General features: G+C 42.8%; 1 protein-coding gene across 5 annotated transcripts in view; it reads right to left on the minus strand.

The window, feature by feature from the left end:
- Positions 1 to 24,864, minus strand: part of LOC144687166 (semaphorin-3D-like) — a 380,732-nt gene that overhangs the window by 146,869 nt on the left and 208,999 nt on the right. For all 5 annotated transcript variants that reach the window (XM_078552912.1, XM_078552909.1, XM_078552911.1 and 2 more), the window contains 3 exons: positions 20,724 to 20,786; positions 14,068 to 14,187; positions 13,776 to 13,869 (listed from right to left, as the gene is read on the minus strand). In XM_078552912.1, coding sequence (XP_078409038.1) covers positions 13,776 to 13,869; positions 14,068 to 14,187; positions 20,724 to 20,786 — 277 coding nt within the window. The remainder of the gene's footprint in view (positions 1 to 13,775; positions 13,870 to 14,067; positions 14,188 to 20,723; positions 20,787 to 24,864) is intronic.

The following is a 24,864-nucleotide window of genomic DNA, read 5'->3' on the forward strand; positions in this document are numbered from 1 at the left end:
TTAATAGAAGTTATTTCTGTCTGGTGGCTGCTGGGTGTCCAAATAATTACATTTAACAGCCTCTGCTCAGCGGGAGAAGTGGAAACGTCACCTCATTATGGTAATGGGGGTATTACAATGGATTACTAACACAGTATAACATGTTGCTAATATTGCAGAGACTTACTGTAAAACAAGCCTTATTACCTGCAGACAGTAATGAAAACCATCTCATTTGCAGCATATGGTAGATTTGCTAACAAGGTAAAGGAAACACCAACCCCATCATTAGTCTGCCTGCCTTCCATGCTCAGGATTATACCCCAACTGTAATTGAAGTGTTTTACAGGATCATTGCAAAGATTTTCAAAGAGCACTAAACCACAGCAATAAAACATGTCGCATTCTGTGCTTTTAATTGCTTTTTCAGCCTCTGCTTTGAAATTTTGTTGCATTCGGGCTTCTCGAGGTAATTTTTCTCATAGTCTACACGGACACCAGCTCCCACAGGCAAGCCTCTGCATCCTTTGCTCTGAAGGATATTTGAAAATGTTCAGGGATAGCCTACCCTGGAGAATAATTGTTTTCTGGATTAGACATGAGGATTTGAACTACATGCTCCCATCACTTTAGAAAGCAATAAATATCGTGTGCCAGTCTAAACTACCAAACAGATTCATTTGGAGACAAACATACTCAGAAAGGGAGCAGCTTACCAAACCCAGAGATAAAAACAAAAAACTACTGCGGATGCTGGAAATCCAAAACAAAAACAGAATTACCTGGAAAACCTCAGCAGGTCTGGCAGCATCGGCGGAGAAGAAAAGAGTTGACGTTCTGTTGAAGGGTCGTGTGGACCCGAAACGTCAGCTCTTTTCTTCTCCGCCGATGCTGCCAGACCTGCTGAGGTTTTCCAGGTAATTCTGTTTTTGTTTTAGCTTACCAAACCCCCCTGGTTACAGGCTTTCTTGGGATGACTACTTTTTCTCCCTGCAGCATAATGTCTTGTCTGAAGGTCCGTGCAGCTCGAAACTGTGACTAACCAATGTCTGATCCTTACACTCATAAAATGTTTTGAAATACTTAACCTTCATGAAGAGATATGGAAAAGAGAAGTACTTCAGTCCAGCAAATACCATGACAAATGCTCATTGCATGGTCAACTTTGATCACTGACAGGTGTTATCTATGTTTGCACCATCATGTTCTTGTCTATTTGCCCCTGAGATACATATTCATTGTCTCCAATTCTTTGTTATTTACAGGGACCTGTCTGGTACAGGACTCAGTGGATTTCCTTCTTACTTACATCATGCAGAAGCCCAATGAACAGAATTTCCTACGCTGCAGATAAAGAAACCATCTTGAGGGAGGCACATTCCTTCAAAGAACCCGGGGTGGAATTTCAACAGGACTTTCCATCATCTATGTACCATCTGTAGAAGGTCATTGTAAACTACCCAAAACAGCAGTCAATCCATAAACTGCACACAAATATACTCTCAAGTTGTGTCCTAGATATTCCAGTGAAAAGCTGCAGCAAATGCTAAAGCAAGTGAGCCAGTGCCTTGGAAACTTTCACTTTCCTGTTTCATTACTGTCTTTTCTCAAATTAACACTTAAATTTCTGGAGGGGCCATAGCAGCTAGGAAACAGTGCAGCTGGTAACAATGCAGCCGGGAAACAATGCAGCTGGGGAACAATGCAGCGGGTGAGCATTGCAGCTGGGAAACAATGCAGCTGGTGAGCATTGCAGCTGGGGAACAATGCAGCTGGTGAGCATTGCAGCTGGGAAACAATGCAGCTGGGAAATAATGCAGCTGGGGAACAATGCAGCTGGTGAGCATTGCAGCTGGGAAACAATGCAGCTGGGAAACAATGTGGCTGGGAAACAATGCAGCTGGGGAACATTGCAGCTGGGAAACAATGCAGCTGGGAAACAATGTGGCTGGGAAACAATGCAGCTGGGGAACAATGCAGCTGGGGAACAATGTGGCTGGGAAACAATGCAGCTGGGGAACAATGCAGCTGGGGAACAATGCAGCTGGGGAATAATGCAGCTGGGGGACAATGCAGCTGGGGAACAATGAAGCTGGGAAACAATGCAGCTGAACCTTCTCATCCAAAGATTTGAAACATCCCTTTTGATCTGGTGGAATGTAAGTTTGATTTCTAATATTTATCATGGTAAAATGATGACCCAAGGCAATTTCTAAATTCTGGTCAGTTTCTATTTACTCTTTTAAATAAAGTATCAGAAAGCTGAACCTAACCTTTACTGTACTGTAGTGAGCTTAACATTGGCAATGACTGTGTAAGTACAAAGGGCAGAATGTTATGGTCTCCCGCAAACTAGTTTGCATTGGAGCGGGGGGAGGTGGGGGGGGGTAAAATCTCATGAACTTTCACCTTTCCTGCCGCCCACCCACCCATCCCACCATTGCTGCTATTTAACCAGTGGCAGCAAGGCCTTTGGCAGCCCTCCCCACCGACCTCATGCCAATTGAGAATTGAGCTCTTTATGTGGCCATTGAAAACTGCTTAAGAGCTATTCCATGCCCAGTGGAAATTCTCTGGCAGTCACGAGGAGCTCAATAATGTTTGGGAAACCCAGCATGTGAGACGACTTGGGCTTTGAGCAGGAAAGGAATAGGTGCCTCCTTCATGGGTCCCCTTTTCCATTCAGAGACCTCCCCCGAGCCCCTGTAGGATCTATCAACCCCTCCTCAGTTGCTCCTTCCCTTTCTGGCCTGTGCACATTGGCTCCTACCCTTCTTGCACCCCCAGTCTGGCACCAAACTCCCCCAGCTTCCCTACCACCCAGCTCCTGGCTCTTCTGCACTGGGACTTGATGTCGTCTCAGCAGTGGCTGCTGCTTCTGGGACCAGGCAGCTGCCGGCTAATCAGATTGGCTGGCTGCTTTCAGAGGCAGGACTTCCTCCCCAGATGGGGGCAGAAGGACCATCTCAAACCATTTAACTTTCCTCAAAGCATTAAATGGTTGCAGAGCAGCCCGTTGGAGCAGGAGCAAGTTTTATGGCGACTTTTTCGGTCGCAGGGCAAGAAATCCCACCAGCCATTTAATCTTGCCCAAAATGTTCCTCGGTATTGTGGTTCCTCAATATAGCCAGCGTAATGTCACTGATTCAATACTGTCATGCCACACGTATTTATAGCTTACTATCTTGGCAATGTTGTGTGTTTTATGGCTGAATCAGAGCCTTAGGTTTTTTTTTATTCATTCACGGGATGTGGGCATCGTGGGCCAGTATTTATTTCCCATCCCTTGTTGCCCTTGAGAAGGTGGTGGTGAGCTGCCTTCTTGAACCGCTGCAGTCCATGTGGTGTAGGTACACCCAAAGTGCTGTTAGGGAGGGAGTTTGAAGATTTTGACCCAGTGACAACACCTTGTCTATAAACAATCCCATTAGTGCCAGTGTTTTACATCAGTCCATCTCTTCAATGATCTTAACCTAGTTTGAGAAAATCCTTACTGTTTCTGATCTGATCCTGATCCTGTTCTTTGCCAACAAGACCAACACAAACATCAAGATGAGGAATTATTTGCAATAGCAGTGTCAAGTTTAGTTATAAACCTTTCTGGTTCACTGATATTCATCACAAATTATTACTTGCCATACATGAGACTGGAGTCAATATATGATACATATTTCAAATCTATAATTTATTTTGTGCAAGGAATACAGATTAATTACACAAAGTGTGTACAAATAAACATAAACTGCATTTGGATGCTAGTCTGGAGGGGTTCAGTGGGTTAAGGTACTTGGCTGAGTTTCAATGGGTAAATAGTCTTTTCATTTCCTAGATTGTTCTTGCATTGTTCAGTTATAAAACATATGATATTCGAATACACTGCCTGATATTTCACAGAAAACAATAACATTATATTAATAGTCGTTTGGTTGCACAGCACTTGGGTATTGATGAAAAAAGAAACATGTTGAAGCTTTTAGTCTTACACTCATCAGGACATTCCTTATATTGGTATTCTTGTGAGTGTCCTGATGAGTGCATGATGAAAAACTTTGACATGTCTCTTTTTTCAGCAATAACCTTATATTGCAGTATTTTCTTAATCTATTAGGTATAATTAAAACTGTTCCTTTCTACCATAGAATGGGGAGCTGCATGGGTAAAGTTAACAGCTAAAATGGCATTGGTAATGGAAAACACATTGACAATAAGGGAGGGTACAAAACAAACCACACTATTTAAATGTGAACATTTGCCGGGGAAACAGCTTGGAAATGGATTGACCATCAGCACAAGCACAGTGGATATCACTTGTGCTGAAATTTCTATCCTTTTATGAAAACCTATAAAATAACAGAAGGCTCCCATGGGACCAGATGTTATAGCTTCCTGCACGACAATACAATCACTGTTATCTTATGTCTCTGAAAATAAGAACAAAAGAAAAAGAAACAGGAATGATGGACCATGTGTTCCCTCAAACCTGCTTCACCATTGAGTACAATCATGGTTGCTCTTCTGCTTGAAGTCCACTTTTCCACCCACTCTCCAGATCCCTCGATTCCCTGAGAAACCAAAAATCTGTCTATCCCAGCCCTAAGTAGCATCAACAATGGAGCATCTACAACCCTCTGGGGTAGAGAATTCCAAAGATTCACAACCTTTGTGGAAAGAAATTTCTCATTTCAGTCCTAAATAATTGACTTATCCTCAGATTGTGTCCCCACCCCTTGTTCTAGTTTCCACTAAAACAACTTTCAGTATCTACCCTGGCAAGTCCCTTCAGAATCTTGTGTTTTTCAATGAGATCACCTCTCATTTTTTTAAACTCCAGAGAATAGACACAATTTACTCAGCCTCTCATCATAGGACAATCCTCTCATCCCAGGGAGAAATTTTGTGAACCTTTGCTCTTGTTTCCAGTCCAGCTTAAAATACAAGAGAAACATTGTACATCCCATTATTGCTAGTTCAGATCAAGGTCATGAGGGAAATAATTGTACATCCCTTCTTTCTCCATCTAATATATGTGCAATGCTCCCCTTCATTTTCCCTATGAACATTTTTTAATCCATTTTTAAACATTTTGTTTCGCTATGGATTTGTCTACCAGCCAATGCATCTATTTCTATCAATGTTTCATCCTGATGTTCATTTTATTTTTCACCCATGATAGTCAATGTCATAGACCTCAGACACTGTGGGACCTGACCCAACCCATGGTCCATGGAAGACCAGCCTTACTGTTGCTATCCAAAATGTGAATAAACACGTAAATTAATGAACCTACCATATATGTGTATGTCCTATTTTACTAAATTGGTGAGAGTTCAGTTCCTTTTAGGATTTCTAATCTCTGTTGCTTTCATGAGTGCAACACAATGAGAAAACATTAGACAACAGCAATAAAATAAATCTCAAGCTCTGACACCGCACAAACTCCCTGAGCGTTGCTCCCATTGCTTCTAATGTCATTGGAGACCACTGAGTGTTTTACTGTTTTACATTTCCCATCCATCTAAATGATCTCTCCAACTACATCAGTGGACAAAGCCTTGGGGTTTTATTTATTCACAAGCCTAATCAAAGCTACTTCTACCAGCAAACAAAAAGACCCCTCCCTTTTTCTAATAACACTGGTTTACCTGTTTCTAAGCTTATAGAAAATTCCACCTAGCTTTGATGCAAGCTTCATCTGACTGAGGTCTGATTCCAGCTTCTATTATTCTGTTGTCCTCTTTTGAATCAGTTTCCTTTGACAAAACACTGGTAGCACGGATCTCTTAGTCTTTTTCATAAAAAGTTCAAAGTCAAAGAAATCTCAGACATCACAGTAGGAAACATTTGTAAGTGGAATTTCTTCAGCATTCTTGGAACTCTGTTAAAGCAATAGACTTTGAACAGGGGGAAGTAGACATCTGTGGTGCAAGGATCACAAATCATGTCACTCATTATATTTGGATAAAAGTATAGCTAAGGTCATATTGCTTCCATGCTATAGAATCACTGTTTCAAAGTGGTGAGGCTCTCATACAATATGAGTAAAGGTTTCACACTGATTCACTTGTATCAGATGTCAATGCATTCTACAGACATAATTCCATACAACTATTCAAAGTCTTAACAAAACTTAGTGATAAAACTCCATTTTACTATGGTCCTTGCTTCATTTATTTCTTTTATCAAGGTTAATTATTTATTAATATGAGGTTCATTCACAAACTATCACCTGGACATTATATACTCAGGTACATTTTATAATACTTGCGTCATAAAATATACGTACCAAAAGGTAAGATGCCACCTTAATGAGTCAGGACAATAATACAGAGAAAGAAACATCTCAAAGATATCACATTGATAGCTATGACTGGAGCTCTTATGACAATTTATTAGGAGAGGTGATAGCATAGTGGTATTGTCGCTAGGCTAACAATGCAGAAATCCAGGGTAATGCTCTGAGGACCTGGGTTAAAATTTCACCACGGCAGATGGTGGAATTTGAACTCAATAAAAAATCTGGAAGTTAAAGTCTCACAATGACCATGAAACAATTGTCAATTGTTGTAAAAACACATCTGGTTCACTAATGCCCTTTAGGGAAGGAAATCTGCTGTCCTTACCTGGTCTGGCCTACATGTGACTCCAGACCCACAGCAGTGCGGTTGACTCTTAAATGAACAAGGGCAATTAGGGATCGGTAATAAATATTGGCCTAGCCAGTGATGCCCACACTCCATTAATTAATTTTTTAAAAATTATAACTTGTTGTGGTAACAGCCTGAGATTAAGTCAGTCTGTTCACAACCTTGGTGTCACATTTGATACCGAGTTGAGTTTCTGACTCCATAAGCGTGCCATTCCAGTAGTGTCTCAAACCTAGCTGTCCAAAAACCAGGCATCTTTATAATGTGCTATACATTGAACAATTTGGCTAGGCGCTGTATTGGCATGGTGAGGGGGCCTGACAAGTTAGTTGCTTTGCCGCAGTCTGACCCTGTACTCCGAGTGACCCTTGACCCCACTCAACTCGGTTTCCCCTGAACTGGCAGAATCGTCCAGCCCTATTGGCGGCAGGAGTGAGCAGACAATATGGCGAGGAGGCCAAAAACTGCTTTCACGCCATCATGAAACCAGTTTGCGATCGTCCTCTCCGCCCATCATTGGCGGGCTGCGTTTCCGGCCACCGAATGTCGGGAACCTAATTTCAATATTTTAGCATCTCGTTCTAAGCCCTGCTCACTGGAATCATCTCCCGACGTCAAATTTATCACCCACACTGGCGTGACTTCACAACAACAAGCTTCACGACTGCCTTTAAAATGCGTGCACCTGGTGAGCTGAACTCCGAGGGGAACTCGGAGGTGAGTGCACACAACTTTGTGCAGCGCTCATGTGGATCACCTGTAGGACATCAAGGAAGAGGCATTGTGAATTCTGGGAGGACACAGGCAAGTCGCCTCTTCCAGGCTGGCTTTCTATGTGGTGCTGGGGGACAGGCTCCAGTGCAGGTGAGGCTTGAGGGTAGCAGGGTCAAGGCAGCACAGACTGAGTGAAATACGCAAGCACATGCCGGGGGGGGTTGGGGGGGTGGTGTAGGGGAGGGCGAGGGAAGTGGCAATGCACTTGGAAAAGTTTGCCAAAAGTGAGTATTCTTCCACAGCTGAGACTGTTCAGCAGCAGCTCCATTGTCAGGTTTGGAGTTGGGCCTCAGAAGCTTTACTGCCCACTCAAGCAACGCAAAAGCATGAAAGTGTCACCAAATGCTCCGGAACTTTTCACCCCTTGGACGCAAACTCCAAATTAATGAGCATTGTAGGGGGCAGCAGAACAATTGGCCGACTGGGCAAGTTGGATAATCCCCTTGTGAAAGGCGGCCATGGTGCAGTTACTGGTGGAGGCGCTCACAGCCCCTTGCAATGTCTTTATTAAGGTTCTGACCAGTCTCCCCCATGGTTCAAGCTAACAGTGCAGCCTTGCAGTGTGGGTTAGGAGAATGCCTGTACCTGAGCTGAGAGCACAGCCTGCAGTCCAATGGGCAAAGCTGCCACTGATCAGTCAAGTGGAGTGGGGCAGAGGTGGGTGTATCCAGGAGGTCACAGATGCCAAATTTGCGAAGTCACAGAACTTTGTGCATTTTGACTGGGATCAGGAAAGCCAGGAAACAAGAGCACTGGGATTTGTGCAGATCTCTGGTTTTCCACAGGTGCAGGGTCCCATTGAATTCACTCATGTGGCGCTTAGATCTCCATGGCAACAAGCAGTCAACTATGTCAATAGCAACATTCACTTGCTGAATTTTCAGCTGGTGTGCGACCATCACAAATACATCCTACAGATCTGCGCATGGTTCCCAGGGAGCAGTCACGACTCCTACATCCTCAGCACGTCTCAGATCCCTGACATCTTCCAGGGTCCGCAGAGGCTGTAGGGTTGGCTCCTTGGGGACAAGGGCTACCCACAGAGGCCATGGCTGATGACACCAATGCAGCGGCCTCTGACGGCAGCAGAGCGATGGTATAACGATGCTCATGCTGCAACCCGGACTTTGGTGGAGAAAATGATAGGCATTTTGAAAATAAAGTTCCGGTAGACCATGACAATATAGTCCGCCGAGATTAACGCACATCATCGTAGCTTGCTGCACAATCCACAACCTGGCACTGCAATGGCGGGAGGACCTGGTTGATGAGGAGATGGAAGAGTTGCATGTCTCCTCCGATGAGGAGGATGTCGAAGGGGATGATGACGATGAGGTTCTTGAAGGTGAGGATGCCAGCGATGAGGCCATTGCACTGGCCAGATGAGGCAGGCTCGCTTGGGAGGTACCCATGGACGCATGATTCATCGGGGATGATGACGAGATGTAGTGAGGACAGTCCTGACATCCTCACCTTGCATCTGTGAACATTTGACTCCTGTGTGGCTGATGGCAGTGCACTTACCCTCGGTGCTCAGGCTCATATCATGGAGACACAGTGGAGGCCCCAATAGTCGCTGGATTCCAGGAGGATGATGATGACCTGCAGTGAGAACACTCCATAGATCTTCACATAGCCTCTGTGAATGTCTGACTCTGTCTGGCTGAGGGCAACTCGCTTGTGCTCTGTGATCAGGGCCATATCATGGAGACGCAGCTGTGAAACTTTAAATGCACCTGATCCTTTGTCAGCTTTCAGCATCTGACCCCTTCAGGAGCACAGCATCACTGGTCACAGATGCTGAAGAGATGGGGGTCAGCCCCACCTTAAAGGTACTGAGAGCACACAGAGAGAATGAGGGAACTCTGTGGCACCTGCCCATGACATTCTGGCAGCAATGACCAGCACCATCGAGGTGCAGACATCACTAATGTGTCCAGTGAGTGTGAAGCCGGACCATCACTTTGGTCTGAAGGTTACAGACTGCACAGGGGAGAGGCCCTGGACTGAGACACCTGCCTTTATCTTGTGCAGGAATCAAAGTTTCACATCTGAGTGACACGAACACTGCTCATCATAACAAGGAGCCATAGGCAAAGAGGCATTCTTGGGAGTCCAAATAGTTAACATTATGTACAAGTGAGTAACACCGTGCCCAGGCTGTGAAAATACATCCTCTTAACCTTCCCAACCCTGCTGCTATGTCTTGGTGCTCCCCCGACACCCACAGCGGAGTTGGAGGCTGCCTGCTGACTGCTACGCCCTGTCTGTGATGACCTTGGTGGACGTCCTCTGGAGGGCTGAGATCTGGAGGGCCCCGGCCTGCTTTGGGTGTCCTGCTGTGGGCCAGCTGCACCCTCCTCAGCCTGTGGAGGCCACTGGAAGAGGGGATTCGGGTCAGCCAGACATTCCCGGAGTCACCTGGGTGGATGGCCCCGGAGTGTCGAGCTGCTGGTCCTCCTCCCTATGGGTGACCGGGGGCCCCAGGCTGACTCTTTGAGGAGAAGAGGAAGCTGCAGTGAGATTGAGATGCCCCACACCCTTCTCACATTGACACTGTTGGAAGCCAACAATGGCATCAGCCCTTGGAGTTCAGCCCACACAGCAATGCAGGACCAATGTCCTGGACCAAGTTCTCCATGGCGGCCGCCATCCCGCCAGTGCTGAGCTCAATACGTCAGCGTGCTAGTGATATCAGCTCGGACTGAAGGCCAACAGACTCCTCCATTGTCCCTTGCAGTCTGAGGAGTGCACTGGACATCCCTTCCTGATGATCCTGTGGTTGCCTTTGCAGCTCCACCAACTGATTGATGCCCGAGTCCAGGGGCTCATCATCTGACTCGGACTCCTTGCCTCCAGCAGTCCCGCGAGTGCCGGCAACCAAAGATGTCCCTGCCTCCACCGGTTGTGGGACAGATTGTGTGCTGTACTCACCAGGTTATGATCCCGAGACTACTCTAAATCGAGGTTACTCTAAACCAAGATTTCTAGCTTCTAAGGGGAGTTGGTGGCATAGTGGTATGGTTGCTGGACTAGTAAACCAGGGTAAACCCCTGGGGACATAGGTTCAAATCCCAGAAGTTTCTGGAATTAAACGTCTAATGGTAAACATTGTCATGAAAACCCATCTGGTTCACTGATGCCCCTTAGGAAATCTGCCATCCTTACCTAGTCTGGCCTACATGTGACTCCAGACCCACAGCAATGGGGTTGACTCTGAACTGTGCTCTGAAATGGCCTAGTTGTAAAGTCCTTCTTACTAGTGCCAAAACTGGGAAAGCTATCTCAAGCAACAGCCTGATTCAAACTCATGGAAAGATACCTTACAGAAGATGTTCCAGACACCACCATCACCATCCCTGGCAGAGGTGGCAGCACAGTGGTGTACAGTCAGGAGGGAGCTAATTCCTGACTCTAGCCCCCATGAAGTTTCATGCCATCAGGCCAAACATGGGCAAGGTAACCTCCTGCTGATTACCACGAAACATCCCCCTTCAGCTGATGGGTCACTGAGGGTGACAATGTCCATCACCAAGAGTGGCTTGGTAGCACCACTACTGACCAAGCTGGCTGAGTCCTAAAGGACATAGCTGCTAGACTGCGTTTGCAGCAGGTGGTAAGGGAATATACTTGACCTCTTCCTCATCAACCTGCCTGCCATAGATGCATCTGTCCATGACAGAATTGGTAAGGGTGACCACCTACCAGTCCTCATGCAGATAAAGTCCCATCTTCACATTGAGGACACCCTCCATTGTGTTGTGTGGCACTACCACCGTGATAGATTGCAAACAGATCTAACTCAAAACTGGGCACCCAAGAGGTGCTAAGTGCAGCAGCAGAATTGTACTCAACCACAATCTGTCACCTCAAGGCCCAGCATATTCTTTACTCTACCTATTACCACCGAGCTAGGGGACCAACCCTGGTCCAATGAAGAGTCCAGGAGAGCATGCCAGGAGCAGCACCAGGCATACCCAAAAATGAGGTGTCAACCTGGCGAAGCTACAACACAGGAATACTTCCATGCTAAACAGTATAAGAAACAAGTGATAGACAGAGCTAAGTGATTCCACAACCAAGCAGCTGAAGATTGTTGGGCCGAGGACAGTACCCTGAGGAACTCCTGCAGTGATGTCATGGAATTGAGATGATTGTCTTCCAACAACCACAACCATCTTCCTTTATGCTAGGTATGACTCCAACCAGCGAAGAGATTTACCCCTGGTGCAGTCTGGCCACATTCAGTCATGAATGGTGGTGGACAATTAAACAACTCGCTGGAGGAGGAGGCTCCACAAATATCAACGTCCCTAATGCTGGGGGAGCCCAGCACATCAGTGCAAAAGATAAGGCTGAAGCATTTGCAACAATCTTCAGCCAGAGTTGATAAGCGGATGATCCATCTCGGCCTCCTGTGGAGGTCCCCAGCATCACAGATGCCAGTCTTTGGCCAATTCAATTCACTCTATGTGATATCAAGAAATGGCTGAAGGCACTAGATACGGCATAGGCTCTGGGCCCTGACAATATTCCGGCAATAGTACTGAAGGCATGTGCTCCAGAACTTGCCGCGCCCCTAGCCAAGCTGTTCCAGTACAGCTACAACATTGGCATCTGCCCAGTTATGTGGAAGATTGCCCAGGTATATGCTTTAACCAAAAAGCAGGACAAATCCAACCTGGCCGATTACTGCCCCATCAGCCTACTCTCGATCATCAGTAAAGTAATGGAAGGGGTCATCAGCAGTGCTATCAAGCCACATTTGCTTAGCAATAACCTGCTCACTGACACTCAGTTTGGGTCCCGCCAGGGCCACTCAGCTCCTGACCACATTACAGCCTTAGTTCAAACATGGACAAAGGAGCTGAACTCCCAAGGTAAGGTGAGAGTGACTGCCCTTGACATCAAGGCAGCTTTTGACTATCAGAAAAACTGGAGTCAATGGGAATCAGGGGGAAAACTCTCCATTGGTTAGAGTCATACCGAGCACAAAGGAAGATGGTTGTGATTGTCGGACGTCAATCATCTCAGCTCCAGGACATCACTGCAGGAGTTCCTCAGGGTAGTGTCCGAGGCCCAACCATCTTCAGCTGCTTCAACAATGACCTTCCTTCCATCATAAGGTCAGAAGTGGGGATTTTTGCTGATGATTGTACAATGTTCAGCACATTCGCAACTCCTCAGATACTGAAGCAGACCTGTCCAGATGCAGCAAGACCTGGACAATATCCAGGTGTGTGCTGACAAGTGGCAAGTAACCACACGATGATGTTAGGGAGGGAATTCCAGGATTTTGACCCAGTAACAGTGAAGGAATAATGATATATTTCCAAGTCGTGCCACATAAATGCCAGGCAAGAGAGAAACTAACCATCACCCCGTGACATTCAATGGCATTACCATTGCTGAATCCCCCACCATCAACATCCTGGGGGTTACCATTGTCCAGAAACTGAACTGGACTAGCCATATAAATACTGTGGCTACAAGAGCAGGTCAGAGGCTAGGAATCCTGCAGCGAGTAACTCACCTCCTGACTCCCCAAAGCCTGTCCACCATCTACAAGGCACAAGTCAGGAGTGTGATGGAATACTCCCCACTTGCCTGGATGAGTGCAGCTCCCACAACACTCAAGAAGCTTGACACCATCCAGGACAATGCAGCCCGCTTGATTGGCACCCCCTCCACAAATATTCACTCCCTCCACCACTGACACACAGTAGCAGCAGTGTGTACCATCTACAAGATGCACTGCAGGAATTCACCAAGGCTCCTTAGACAACACCTACCAAACCCATGACCACTATGACTTAGAAGGAAAAGGGCAACAGACACATGGGAACACCACCACCTGGAAGTTCCCCTCCAAGCCACTCACCATCCTGACTTGGAAATATATCACCGTTCCTTCACTGCTACTGGGTCAAAATCCTGGAACTCCCTCCCTAACAGCACTGTGGGTGTACCTACACCACATGAACTGCAGCGGTTCAAGAAGGCAGCTCACCACCACCTTCTCAAGGGCAACTAGGGATGGGAAATAAATGCTGGCCCAGCCAGCGATTCCCACATCCCATAAATGAATAAAGACTAAATATATCATAATGATATCTTTACTGAGTATAAAAACTTTAATATTTTACAAAAACAGCTTTTCTGCAATCTTAAAACATCTACGGCACAGGTGCTTGCTGTGTTCTTCACAGATGATAATTAGGAAGATGTTAATTCTTTGCAAATAATTGGAACTTTTTTTCTTACACAAATAAGGAATCACAGTGAAAGTGTAAATAACATTTGGCTGCTGTTTTAGCCTGAGGAATTCTCGCTTCATTACATTACATTACGAACCAAAGGGTCAATGTTAGTTTTTACCTGTTAACACTGAAGCAAAAGGTTGCTGAGGATCAAAGGGACATTTCAATCTTCCAGACTCAAGACCATGTAAATCCAGTTGAAACACAGGCTCCTGATAAAAAATTAAGATTACCTCTCAGAAATATGTTTTGAATGAATGAATCTCTTTGTATTAAGTGTGTATCATCTATGTAAAATATCAACAATGTGTTGTGAAAATCCCTTTGAAGGGAGATGATGGATGATATTCATTCCATTTACTACTTTCCCTGCCATGCACCACTTATAACAGTAGCTAAAATTACATTACCTCTGCCCGGGGTCCCAGCTCAATAAAGCCACACATTGGGTGGAAGGCTCCAGTACCACAGACATACGCGTGGGTCTTGTTATAATTATGAAGGACCCTGATGAAATTCGCACACTCACTCTGTTCAGGAAACAGAAAGAATCATTAGCACAGCCATGAAAGAAATGGACTCACAGAGTGCCGGCCTCTGACTTCTCTATCATTGCTCCTCTGAGTATTGTGCCTACAGAGCTCTGCACATTCTTTGCTGTGTTATTCTGGGCATTAACTTCTGGGCAGACTTGTTTGCATCAGTTGCTATATCTTTTAAAAGTCGAAAACAATCAAACACCAGTTACATCCCATGGAAATTTACAAATGCAATGACACATACAGCAGAAGAAACATAAACCCATGGCAGTTAGGGTTATTTATTATCGTAGAGGTTCTCAAATTACCATGTAAGGGGGATGGGGAGGCGTGATGAAGCAGTCAGGGAAATGAGGACACATGGGCTTTTTAACTTTAGTCCCAGAATTACCAGTGCAAAGCACCAGAGCCTTATTGAGCTCAGTGTTCGTACCATGTCAGCATCCTCCAGCCCCCACTAATCCATCACTCCATCGCTGATCTCTGCATGAGGTCAGGTATTTGATAATTTGTGAAGAAGTGGAGCATTCTTTGATACACAAAATTGAAAATGTCGATGCTGGGGATGAAACGAGTCCAGTCATCATGCTGCAATAAAAGCCGAAAGTGATGGAAAAAACTCAGCAGGTCTGACAGCATCTGTGGAGAGAGAAACAGAGTCAAGTTCAATATGACTCTTCTCCAGGACTGAGCCATCATGCTACTTGGATTTGGATTCTCAATTACTGCACTCCATACTCTCTCCCAAAGACAATTATAAGCAATAACAAAAAATTACGAAATTTTATACTTGGGAAAAGCATTGTGTGATGGCCCATGTGCTTTTTGGGGCAGGGTGAGGACTATATTTTATATTGCATGATCCCTTTAAGAACTAGTTTCGTCTGGAAGGTGATTTCTTGTAAAAAGCAACTTGCTTCAAGTAACTGATCATGTGACCAAGCTGCCTGGGAGATAAAAAGTAGTAAAGAAAAGGGTCAATGAGAAAAGGGTCAACAGTGGGGGAGGGGGGGGTGTACATCCCTGTGTGTTGTTCTGCTTTCAAACACAGTCCAGCTCCTCTTTTAGAACAAGATAGCTGCAAGAAACATTGTTTTCAAACATGATTCAATTGAAATTCTATTTTCTGGTGTTATGACTGATGCAGTTGGTAAAACGGAGTTATTTAAAAATCCCAGAGGAAAACTTTTAAAACTATCATCATCAATCATTTTAAGTGTTATGTTTGAGATGCGACCCTAAACTCAGGAATCAGACCACTAGTTCTCGAAGTTTTACGTTAAACTAAATGAAACATTTTATTAAAGACACAGGTTAAAATATATACACATGGCTACAAATTACTACTTTCATAACTTTTAACAAATTCCCAAACTAATCTCCATTAAGGCAACATCAACTCATAGACTTAACCATACACCAGGCAAAGCATTTTCACCTTACAAATTCAAAATGAGGCTCCTTCCACTGTGGAGCCAGTTGGAGCAGTTGAAGGCTTACAGCTGCCTTTTGATCTTACGTTGCCTCTGCCTGCACACTCGAAAACTACTGAAGTTCTACCTACCAGCCCCACTGAATGATAATTCTCATTGTATCAATAACCTCTTTGAACTTCACCATTTAACAATGAAACCCCTTTCATAATACCAATTTTATGAGTATTATAAACATATTGCTTGGTAGCTGTTAGAAACGTATAATTTTTCACCCCACTTCTTGAATGCTGTATTCAAAAAATGCAAATGCAGCTATCTCTCTGTTTACATCTCAAACTAGTACATCAAAGCACCCAGATTAGCTGGCTTTACTCCAATTAAGACATCCCCACAGATTAACTCTCTATTTTAAAAAGTAAAATATTTTCCAAAATATTATATACATTAATAGCTTCAAGACACTGGTCTCTACTACTGCTACTGATCTCTACCAAGATCATAACAACCAACAAAATCCAGTCTCAGGGTCAAGATTTCCTCAATATGAAGCTTTTCTCTTGCCCCTGCCAACCATGCCCCCACCGCTACAACCTTTTTTGCCTCTCCGACTCTGCCATTAACTCTTTGCTGGGTTATAGTTCTCCAAACATTCAGCAACCTCTGCCGCCTTGCCCAAGTGACTATTACTCATTTATTCATGCCTAATTCTTCGATGTGAATGAATAGGCTATGGAATCATAGACTATATTGCAAAAAAACCTAGATGGCAAAGTGGGAACGATGAGTTGAAAGTTGCACGTGCATTTCTAGCAGGAGAAGCTGGATTGTGTTTAGAATTGGGAAACTAGACTAATTTCATCTTCTCTAACCCATGGACCACGCCAACCAACTGAGGTCAACTAAATCAGCAGAGACTGTAGATCAAAGCCAGGAACTTTCCTGGTCCTTTTTGACTCAGCTCCTCACTGGACAGACTTGCTGAGCCATAAAAAGGAGCCATACTCCAGGTTTTCTTTTAAACAAGAGATCACCATAACCAAACCTCACAGAAAACTTAAAGAAAAAATCATTACTGGAAAGGTTTCTGCACTTTTGGAAATGTTTGCAACAATTATTGTATTGTTATTGGTGCTGAACATGTATCTGGTTCTTTGGTCTATATTAATTGTTTCTTTATGCTTGATAAGATTGCTTGTAGCTTGCTTCTACATTAATATTTAATCATGCCTCTAAGTAGATATCAAAAGCGCTTATGTTCACATTGTTGGATTTTAACTTTCATTCCACTATCTTAGATCTTAGCAAAATACAATCCAGATGAGATAATTTTAAATTAATGATTGTTAATAAAATCTTTACCTATGCATAGGTAATAAGTGAGTTTCTTTTTCTCTTTAGTTTTATATTTTCAATTTTCTTGGCACATAGTAAAAAAAAATTGTGATTCTGAGGATAACAGTTATTTATTGCCAAATTCTCCAACAAAGAATTGTACACAAAGTAATTATTGTACAGGTTAAGTGCAGTTGGAGTTTTATGTCATGAATTTATTTTTTAATAGGCTTGTAGTCAATTGTTAACAGAATACAAACAACAGTTTATTTATTAAGAGCTCCTAAGTTCAGAGCAGAAATAGTACAATTTAGCAAGTCATGACTGAAACAAACTTTGCAATGATTTGATGTTCACCTCAGGGTGAGGGAGAATATATCTATGGAACATTTGATTTAATATGCTTTAAATAAAGATGAATTATTGTCATTATTATAAATGTGATGACAGAACAGTCCTCAAGGCTAGAGTGATGAAATCCACTAACTAGGGCCCCCATGCAAATTATTCTACAATGAAACCTCAACCCCAGTTTCAGAATCCTGCCCTCTGGGCTCGTGTCAACAGGAGGCTCGGCTGAAACTGCCAAAAAACGTGTTTCATTAATGTGACCCCTAGCACCTAGCAGCAAGAGGTTACATTCATCATATTATGTGTCACAAAGTCAGTCTTTCTGAATGGGATTTTGTAGCTATGTAATTTGATGTGGGGTCCTGGGAAACCTTTGACATAACTCCTAATGTTCATTTTCATTTTTAAAAAGTTACAATGGTTCTTTTTATCTCAGACATGTTCCTTCTTATATAATTCCCCTTTATCAAGTTTTATAAGAGAAAAAAAGTCACTATTAAAATATAAGCACACAATATTTAGCATTTATCTGGGCCACATCACCCTGAGAATTCAGTAATTACGTAAAATGTGTTTCCATGTTGCTTTTCAGTAGAAAGTCATTAGTATTGGAACAGGGGTAGGCCAGTCAGCCCCTCCAGCCTATTCCACCCTTCAATAAAATAATGGCTGATCTGTATCCTAACTTTATTTACTTGATTCCATATTCCTTCATACCCTTGGCTAGCAGAATTCTACCAATCACAGATTTAAAATTATTAACTGACACCCAGCATCTACTGCTTTCTGTGGGAAAGAGTTCCATACTTCTACCACCCTTTGCTTTAAGAAGCGTTTCCTAACTTCTCTCCTGAATGGCCTGGTTCTGATTTTAAGGTTATGTTCCCTAGTTCGAGACTCCTCCACTACTGGAAAATGTTTCCCTCTATTCTCCCTTTCAAATTCTAAAAACCTCAATAAGCTCACCCTTAACCTTATTTTACAAACCTTATTTGTGTAATCGCTCTTAATAATTTAAACCTTGGAGCAACAGTAACATTTTAGCAAGGACACAGCAGCATAGTATTTCTGTCATTAGCCTAGCAATCCAAGGATTCGGATTAATGATATGGCAAAATGAGTTCAAATCCCATCGTGACAGCTGGAGAATTTAAATTCATCTGCTAAATAAATTTAGAATGAAAGTTAGTATTGAGAATGGTGACCATGGAGCTACTGGATTGTCATAAAATTCCATCTGGTTCACTAATGTATTTTAGAAAAGAGAATTTTCCGTCTACTTCTGGTCTAGGCCTATGCATGACTTCAGACCCCAGTAATGTAGTTGACTCTTATCTGCCCTCTGAAATCACTTAGCAAACCACTCAATTGTATTAGAGGAGGCTGAAGAGCAGCTCCTAATCAGCTCCTCATGTTGTCCTTGTCATCAATACCCACATTCCATGAATGATTAAAAAAATGAATCTGTGCTGCACTCCTTCCAAGGCCAATATTTCCTTTCTAAGGTGTGGTGTGAGAACTGTACACAGTATTCCAGCTGTGGTCTAACCAGGACTTTGTATAGCTATAGCAACCCTTTCTTTCCTTAATGTTATAGCCCTCTAGTTATAAAGGCTAACATTCCAGAAGTCTTTTGATTTTTTTTCTACCTGACCACAACATTTTAGTTATCTTTCTTTATTCTTTCATGGTATCTGGGTGTTGCATTTGTTGCTCATTCCTAAATGCCATTGAATTGAGTAATTTGCTAGGCCATCACATTGCTATCAGTCTGGAGTCATATGTAGGCCAGACCAGGTGAGGATGGCAGATTTCCTTTCCTAAAGGGCATGAGTGAAGATGGGTTTTGACAACAATTGATGATTGTTGTCATGGTCATCATTACTGAGACTAACTTTACATTCCCGATTTATTAGTTGAATTTAAGTTCCACCAGCCACCTGCCGCCAGAACATTAGCCTGGGGTCTCGGGATTACCAGTCCAGTGACATGATGCCACCATCACCTGTGTGTGCATTGATCCCTAAATCTCTGAAATACCACTGTTCCTCGCTTTTGACCCTTTAAAAGTAAAGGCATCTATCCTTTTTCTGGTTGAATGGCTGATCTAATATTTTCTGCATTGAACTCCCTCTGCCATAATTCTGCCCATTCACTTAATCTATCACTGTCTCTTTTTAATTTAATGCTCACAATATTTACTATGCCATCAATCTTATGTCACTAGCAAACCCTGTATATAAAGCTGTCTATTGCGTTATCTAATTCATTAATTAATCTAGTGAATAGTTGAGCACCAATCGTTGTTGGACACACTTGATACTTCCTTCCAATTTGAGCACATATCTACTATTGTTAACTTCAGTCTGCTATCACCAAAACAATCTCTGAGCCAGGTCAATAATTGCCTCAATTCCATGAGCTTTAATGTTAACTAACAGTTTCTTATATGGAACTTTATTGAATATTTTCTGGAAATTCATATAAACTACATCCATAGATGTTCCCCTGTCCACTACTTTAGTGACTTCCTCAAAAATCAATTTGGTTAGTTGGATATGTCCTACCCTTTAGAAATCCAAGTTGGTTCTTTCTAATCAGCTCAAATTTAATTCTCCTTAGTTATAGATTCTAATAACTTTAACCCAACAGATATTTTATAAATATAACTGAATGCTTATAATGGACGAGTAATTCACCAGGAAACTATACCTAAGGCAGTGCTGGAGTTGAGACAGATCTATAATGGGTATGAACATTGAAATGTTATGCTTGGAGCAAATTCATGTTCAACAATATTCCTGAAATTGCACAGCTACAGAACAAACATTCCAAACCCATCTTCGCACTCCAGTGCATGTCAATCGAAATCTATCATATGGTCTGCTCAGAAATACAAGAGTACAACTGAATTATATTTTCTGACAAAGAGTTGTTTTCTGAAAGTTAAACAATCTTCTGCTTTAAGACATTGACTGACCTACTGCTTACTTCTACCATTTTCTCTTGTTATTTCAGGTTTCCAACATTCACAATGTTTTATTTTTTTCCCACAAATGTCTTCATTCGGTCGCTGCTGCACTTAGCCGACTTCATATCTTGTATAACCATCATAAGTGCACATGCCTCGTCTCTCAATGAGTAATGATCCACACACCCTGGGATCCAGACAGCTTGGGATCCAAACACAGTGGCAGATTCCCTGTAATCCAAACCCATAATACACTGAGGATTCAAAGCTTAGATCTGGAATATCTCCTCAGGAAACTGGTGTCTGATTATTTCATTGGATATTTAAATGTCAACTGCCTAATTGAAAAACTCATAGTACAGGTATAACAGTGCGTAGCAATCTTTTTTCCAGTGGAAAGTTAAAACAATGAAATGGGTTTTTTCAGTGATACTTACAAAGGGATGTTTTCCTGTCAATTTACACATTTCAACTCTTTCTTTGGTTCCAGGCCAGTGAATCTGTAAAATAAAATTATCTTTATAAACTCTGAACATTATACAGCATGATTATGTTGCTGCTTTCCTTCAAGAAAAAAGGAAGTGTGCAATCCTGGAATATAGAGTTGAGTTAATGTAGTGTGGAGCCATAGAACCAGGTAGCTGCAGGTATGATCTTCAATTAGTTGATCTCAATCAAAATTGCAATAAGGACAGTACAACTTGCATAAAGATCACCCCCACTCCATTCATTCTGTCAGTGATAAGAAACAATCAACCAGTATTAACCCCTTGATTGCTATCCTATGAATCTAACCTGAGAGTCCATGAAGCTGAGATTAACTCTTGCCTCTGAATCAGAAGGTTGTGGGTTCAACTCTCATTCCAGAACTTGAGCACAAAACAAAATGGCTGACACTCCAGTGCAGGACTGAGGGAGTGCTGAACTGTCAGAGGTGAAGTTAAACCAAGGCTCCATCTGCCCTCTCAGGTGGATGTAAAAGGCCCCACAGCACCATTTTGACAAAGAGCAGAGGAGTTATCCAGGATGTTTTGGTCAATATTTATCCTTCAATCAACATCAGAAAAATCGATATCTAGTCATTATCACGTTTGTCTATTGGAGCTTGCTAGGTGCAAATTGGTTGCCACGTTTCTGACATTACAACAGTAACTACATTTCAAAAAGTAGAGCACTTTGAGATATTCGGTAGTCATGAAAAGCTCGATGTAAATGAAAGCCTTTCGTTCTTGTAACAAAGGGTCAGGCTTGGGGCAATAGCCCGCTGGTAAAAGTTACTGGGTTTAGACGTGAGAAATAGTCAATTAGGTGAGTTACTGAAGGGTCACTGTAGTAATTCTTTCAGGTGATCATAGAAGAAAAGAGAAATAATGGGGAGAAAATATTAAAAAATATCAATTGTTCTTGGCCAGTTAAGATCCTATAAGGATCCTTGATGGAAATTCCCCAATATCGAGCTACTGACAGCATGATGTGCTAAATTCTTTGGGTTTTATTTTTAGGTTTATTTGCAACACAATGTACGAATTATTTTATTCAGTTTGATGAAGAAGGAACAGAATCAAGAGTAATGGTTGCCATGCTGGGCATCATCTATCTTGACAGGGTAATCCAAATAAGTTAATTAATTAGCTGTTGGTGGGAAAAAAATGTATAAAGCAATGTGCTCAGTGGGAACACTCTCACTTCTGTTTCAGAGCCCTAATCCAGGATTTGAGCACGTAATCTTGGCTGATACTTAGAATCTCTCATGTGAATATAAAACATCCCCTGGCACTACCCTGGCCAGTATTTATCACTCTATAAACATCAGTTAAAGCAAAACTGGTTTTCTGGTCATATATCTCATTGTCGTTTATAGAGCCATACTGTTTGCAAATGTTTTGCCGCAATTTTCCACGTTACAAGAGTGACTGTATTTCAGCAATGTTCTATCTGAAGCACATTGGGATATTCTGATGACATGAAGGGCATTGTAAACACATGCTCTCTTTTTCTGTAAGCTTAGCATTTATTAACCCATTTAACACAAAACAAATTGCATTTATACAGCACCTTTAAATGTCCCAAAATGTCCCAAAGCACCTCTCAGGAGCATTAACAGAAAAAAATTGACATTGAGCTATATGAAAAGATATTAGGACAAAGCATTTGTTGGAAATCTGAAACAAGAACTCAACATGTTGGAAATTCTCAGCAGGTGAAGCCACACCTGTGGAGAGAGATATACGCTCCATATCTGCTGCCTGACCAGATGATTTTTCTCAGCATTTTCTATTTTTATTCAAGGAAATATTAGGAAAGGTTGGGTTAGGCTGGGATTTTCATTCTTGAGGCAAGGATCACAGTTGGGGCCATTTCCTGATCTCACAATCCCACCTCCTGTGCAACTGTGTCAACAAAGGCTCTCAAACTGAAAACATTGACATCTTAGAAATGAACTGAACAAATGGCTATTATGAATGCTTGTCTGAGCTCCTATTCTCACTAATGTATTCAGCCCTGTGTGGGTTGTTTACACAGCTGTGAAGCGGTCTTTGAGAGTTGTTTGATTGACAGGTCAGCCATTTGTTCAGCAGGCGGGATGAAGTTTCCTAAGCAAATAAACATCAAATAAAAATTTTATTTTTGAATTAAAATTTTGAATTAAATTCATGTGACAGAGTCACATGAGGGGACATGTTTTATGACAATTTTATTTCCTTTATTTTTAAACAGCGCTTCATCTCCCTGAAGCAGCTCCATGCCTCAGGGAGATTGAAGTGCTCTTTTGCACGCATGCGCAAAGATCGCACTAGGCCCTCTCGCCCTCCTCTCCCCACTCGCACAGGTAGCGTTGAGCGCTGCCGCTTGTGTTCCACGCTGGGCAGGCTTTATTTGGTCTACCAGCGTGAAATCATGGTGTAGAGCCAATTGCTGGCGGCTGTCCACTTCCCGGCTGCCCCTGCCTGCCCCTGCCAAGGGAAAAATCCTGCCCTTGTTGTTAAAAAGAATCATTGTTGGTCATGGAATTCAGGAAGAAGCCTTTGTGAAAGTTAAGAAGCTATTGCATTCATCGTGTTTATTGGTTCACCACAACCCATCGAAAGAATTGGTATTAACATGTGATGTTTCTCCTTATGGTGTGGGAGCTGTGTTATCACATAGAATGGAAAATGGATCAGAAAGGCCCAATGGCTAAGTCCCAATAACCCTCTCCACAGCCGGGAAGGGTTATTCTCAACTAGAAAAGGAAGGTTTGTCGATGGTTTTTAGAGTGAAGAAATTCCACCAGTACCTACATGGACAACATTTCACCACTGTGTCGGACCATAAACCATTAATGGGTTTATTCAGTGAGTATAAAGCCATTCCTCCAATAGCATCAGCAAGAATTCAACGTTGGGCTTAGATATTATCTATGTATCAGTATACCTTTATGTACCATCCTTGCTTACATATTGGAAATGCGGACACACTCAGTCATCTCCCATTACCAGATAGCGTTGTACATGCTCCAGTGCCAGAAGAAGTTCTTCTTGTACCTAATTTCTTGGATTCTTCACCTGTGTGCGTGGAGCAAATTAGAAATTGGACGGGCAGGGATCCAATTTTGTCAAAAGTCAGAGACCTTGTATTGCACGGATGGCCAAATTCACCTGTATCTGAAAAGATGAGACCATTCCATGCCCGAAAAACAGAGTTAAGTTGCCAAGATGGAATTTTGTTGTGGGGATCAAAAGTTGTCATCCCTTCGCGAAAAAGAGAACCATCTTGACAGAGCTCAGCAGTGCACATCCAGGCATATCGAAGATGAAAGTACTTGTCTGGTGGCCAGGCATTGGCAGTGACATTGAAAGCACGGTCAAGCACTGTCTCCATTGTCAGCAACAACGGAAGTTGCCTGTTCCAGCTTCACTGCGTCCGTGGGAGTGGCCTGGTCAACCCTGGGTTGGACTACATATTGATTACGTCGGGCTATTCTGAGGTACCATTTTTTTTTGATCATAGATGCGCTTTCTAAATGGATGGATGTGTACGAAGTTACATCACTGACATTGAGCATAACTATTGAAAAGCTGCATCAATGTTTTAGCAGACATGGCCTGCCAGAAATCATCGTTTCGGATAACAGGATCATTTTTACCAGTACAGAGTTTCAGAGATTCATGAGTTTAAATGGAATCAGACATATTAAAACAGCACCACATCATCCTTTGTCAAATGGTTTAGCAGTAAGAGCTGTGCAAACTTTCAAATCTGGAATGAAGAGGTTATCAGAAGGTACTCTAGAAAATCGACTTGCCCATTTTCTTTTCGGTTATCGTACAACACCTCATTTGATTGAGGGTTCAACGCCGTCTGAATTATTTATGAAACGCCGCCAACATAAAAGGTTAAGCCTGGTGTTTCCAAACTTAAAGAGGAAGGTAGAGAGGAATCAGAGTAACCAAAAACTGAATCACGATATTCATAGCAAAGCTCGCAGATTCACTGTAGGAGACACAGTTTTTGTGCGGAATTTTGGAAGTGGACCTTGTTGGGTTTTTGGGACCGTTGTCTCAGAACTGGTCCCTTATCCTTCCAGGTGGAAGTGGA

This window comes from Cetorhinus maximus, chromosome 12, assembly GCF_964194155.1.
Source record: "Cetorhinus maximus chromosome 12, sCetMax3.hap1.1, whole genome shotgun sequence".
Classification (NCBI taxonomy): domain Eukaryota; kingdom Metazoa; phylum Chordata; class Chondrichthyes; order Lamniformes; family Cetorhinidae; genus Cetorhinus; species Cetorhinus maximus.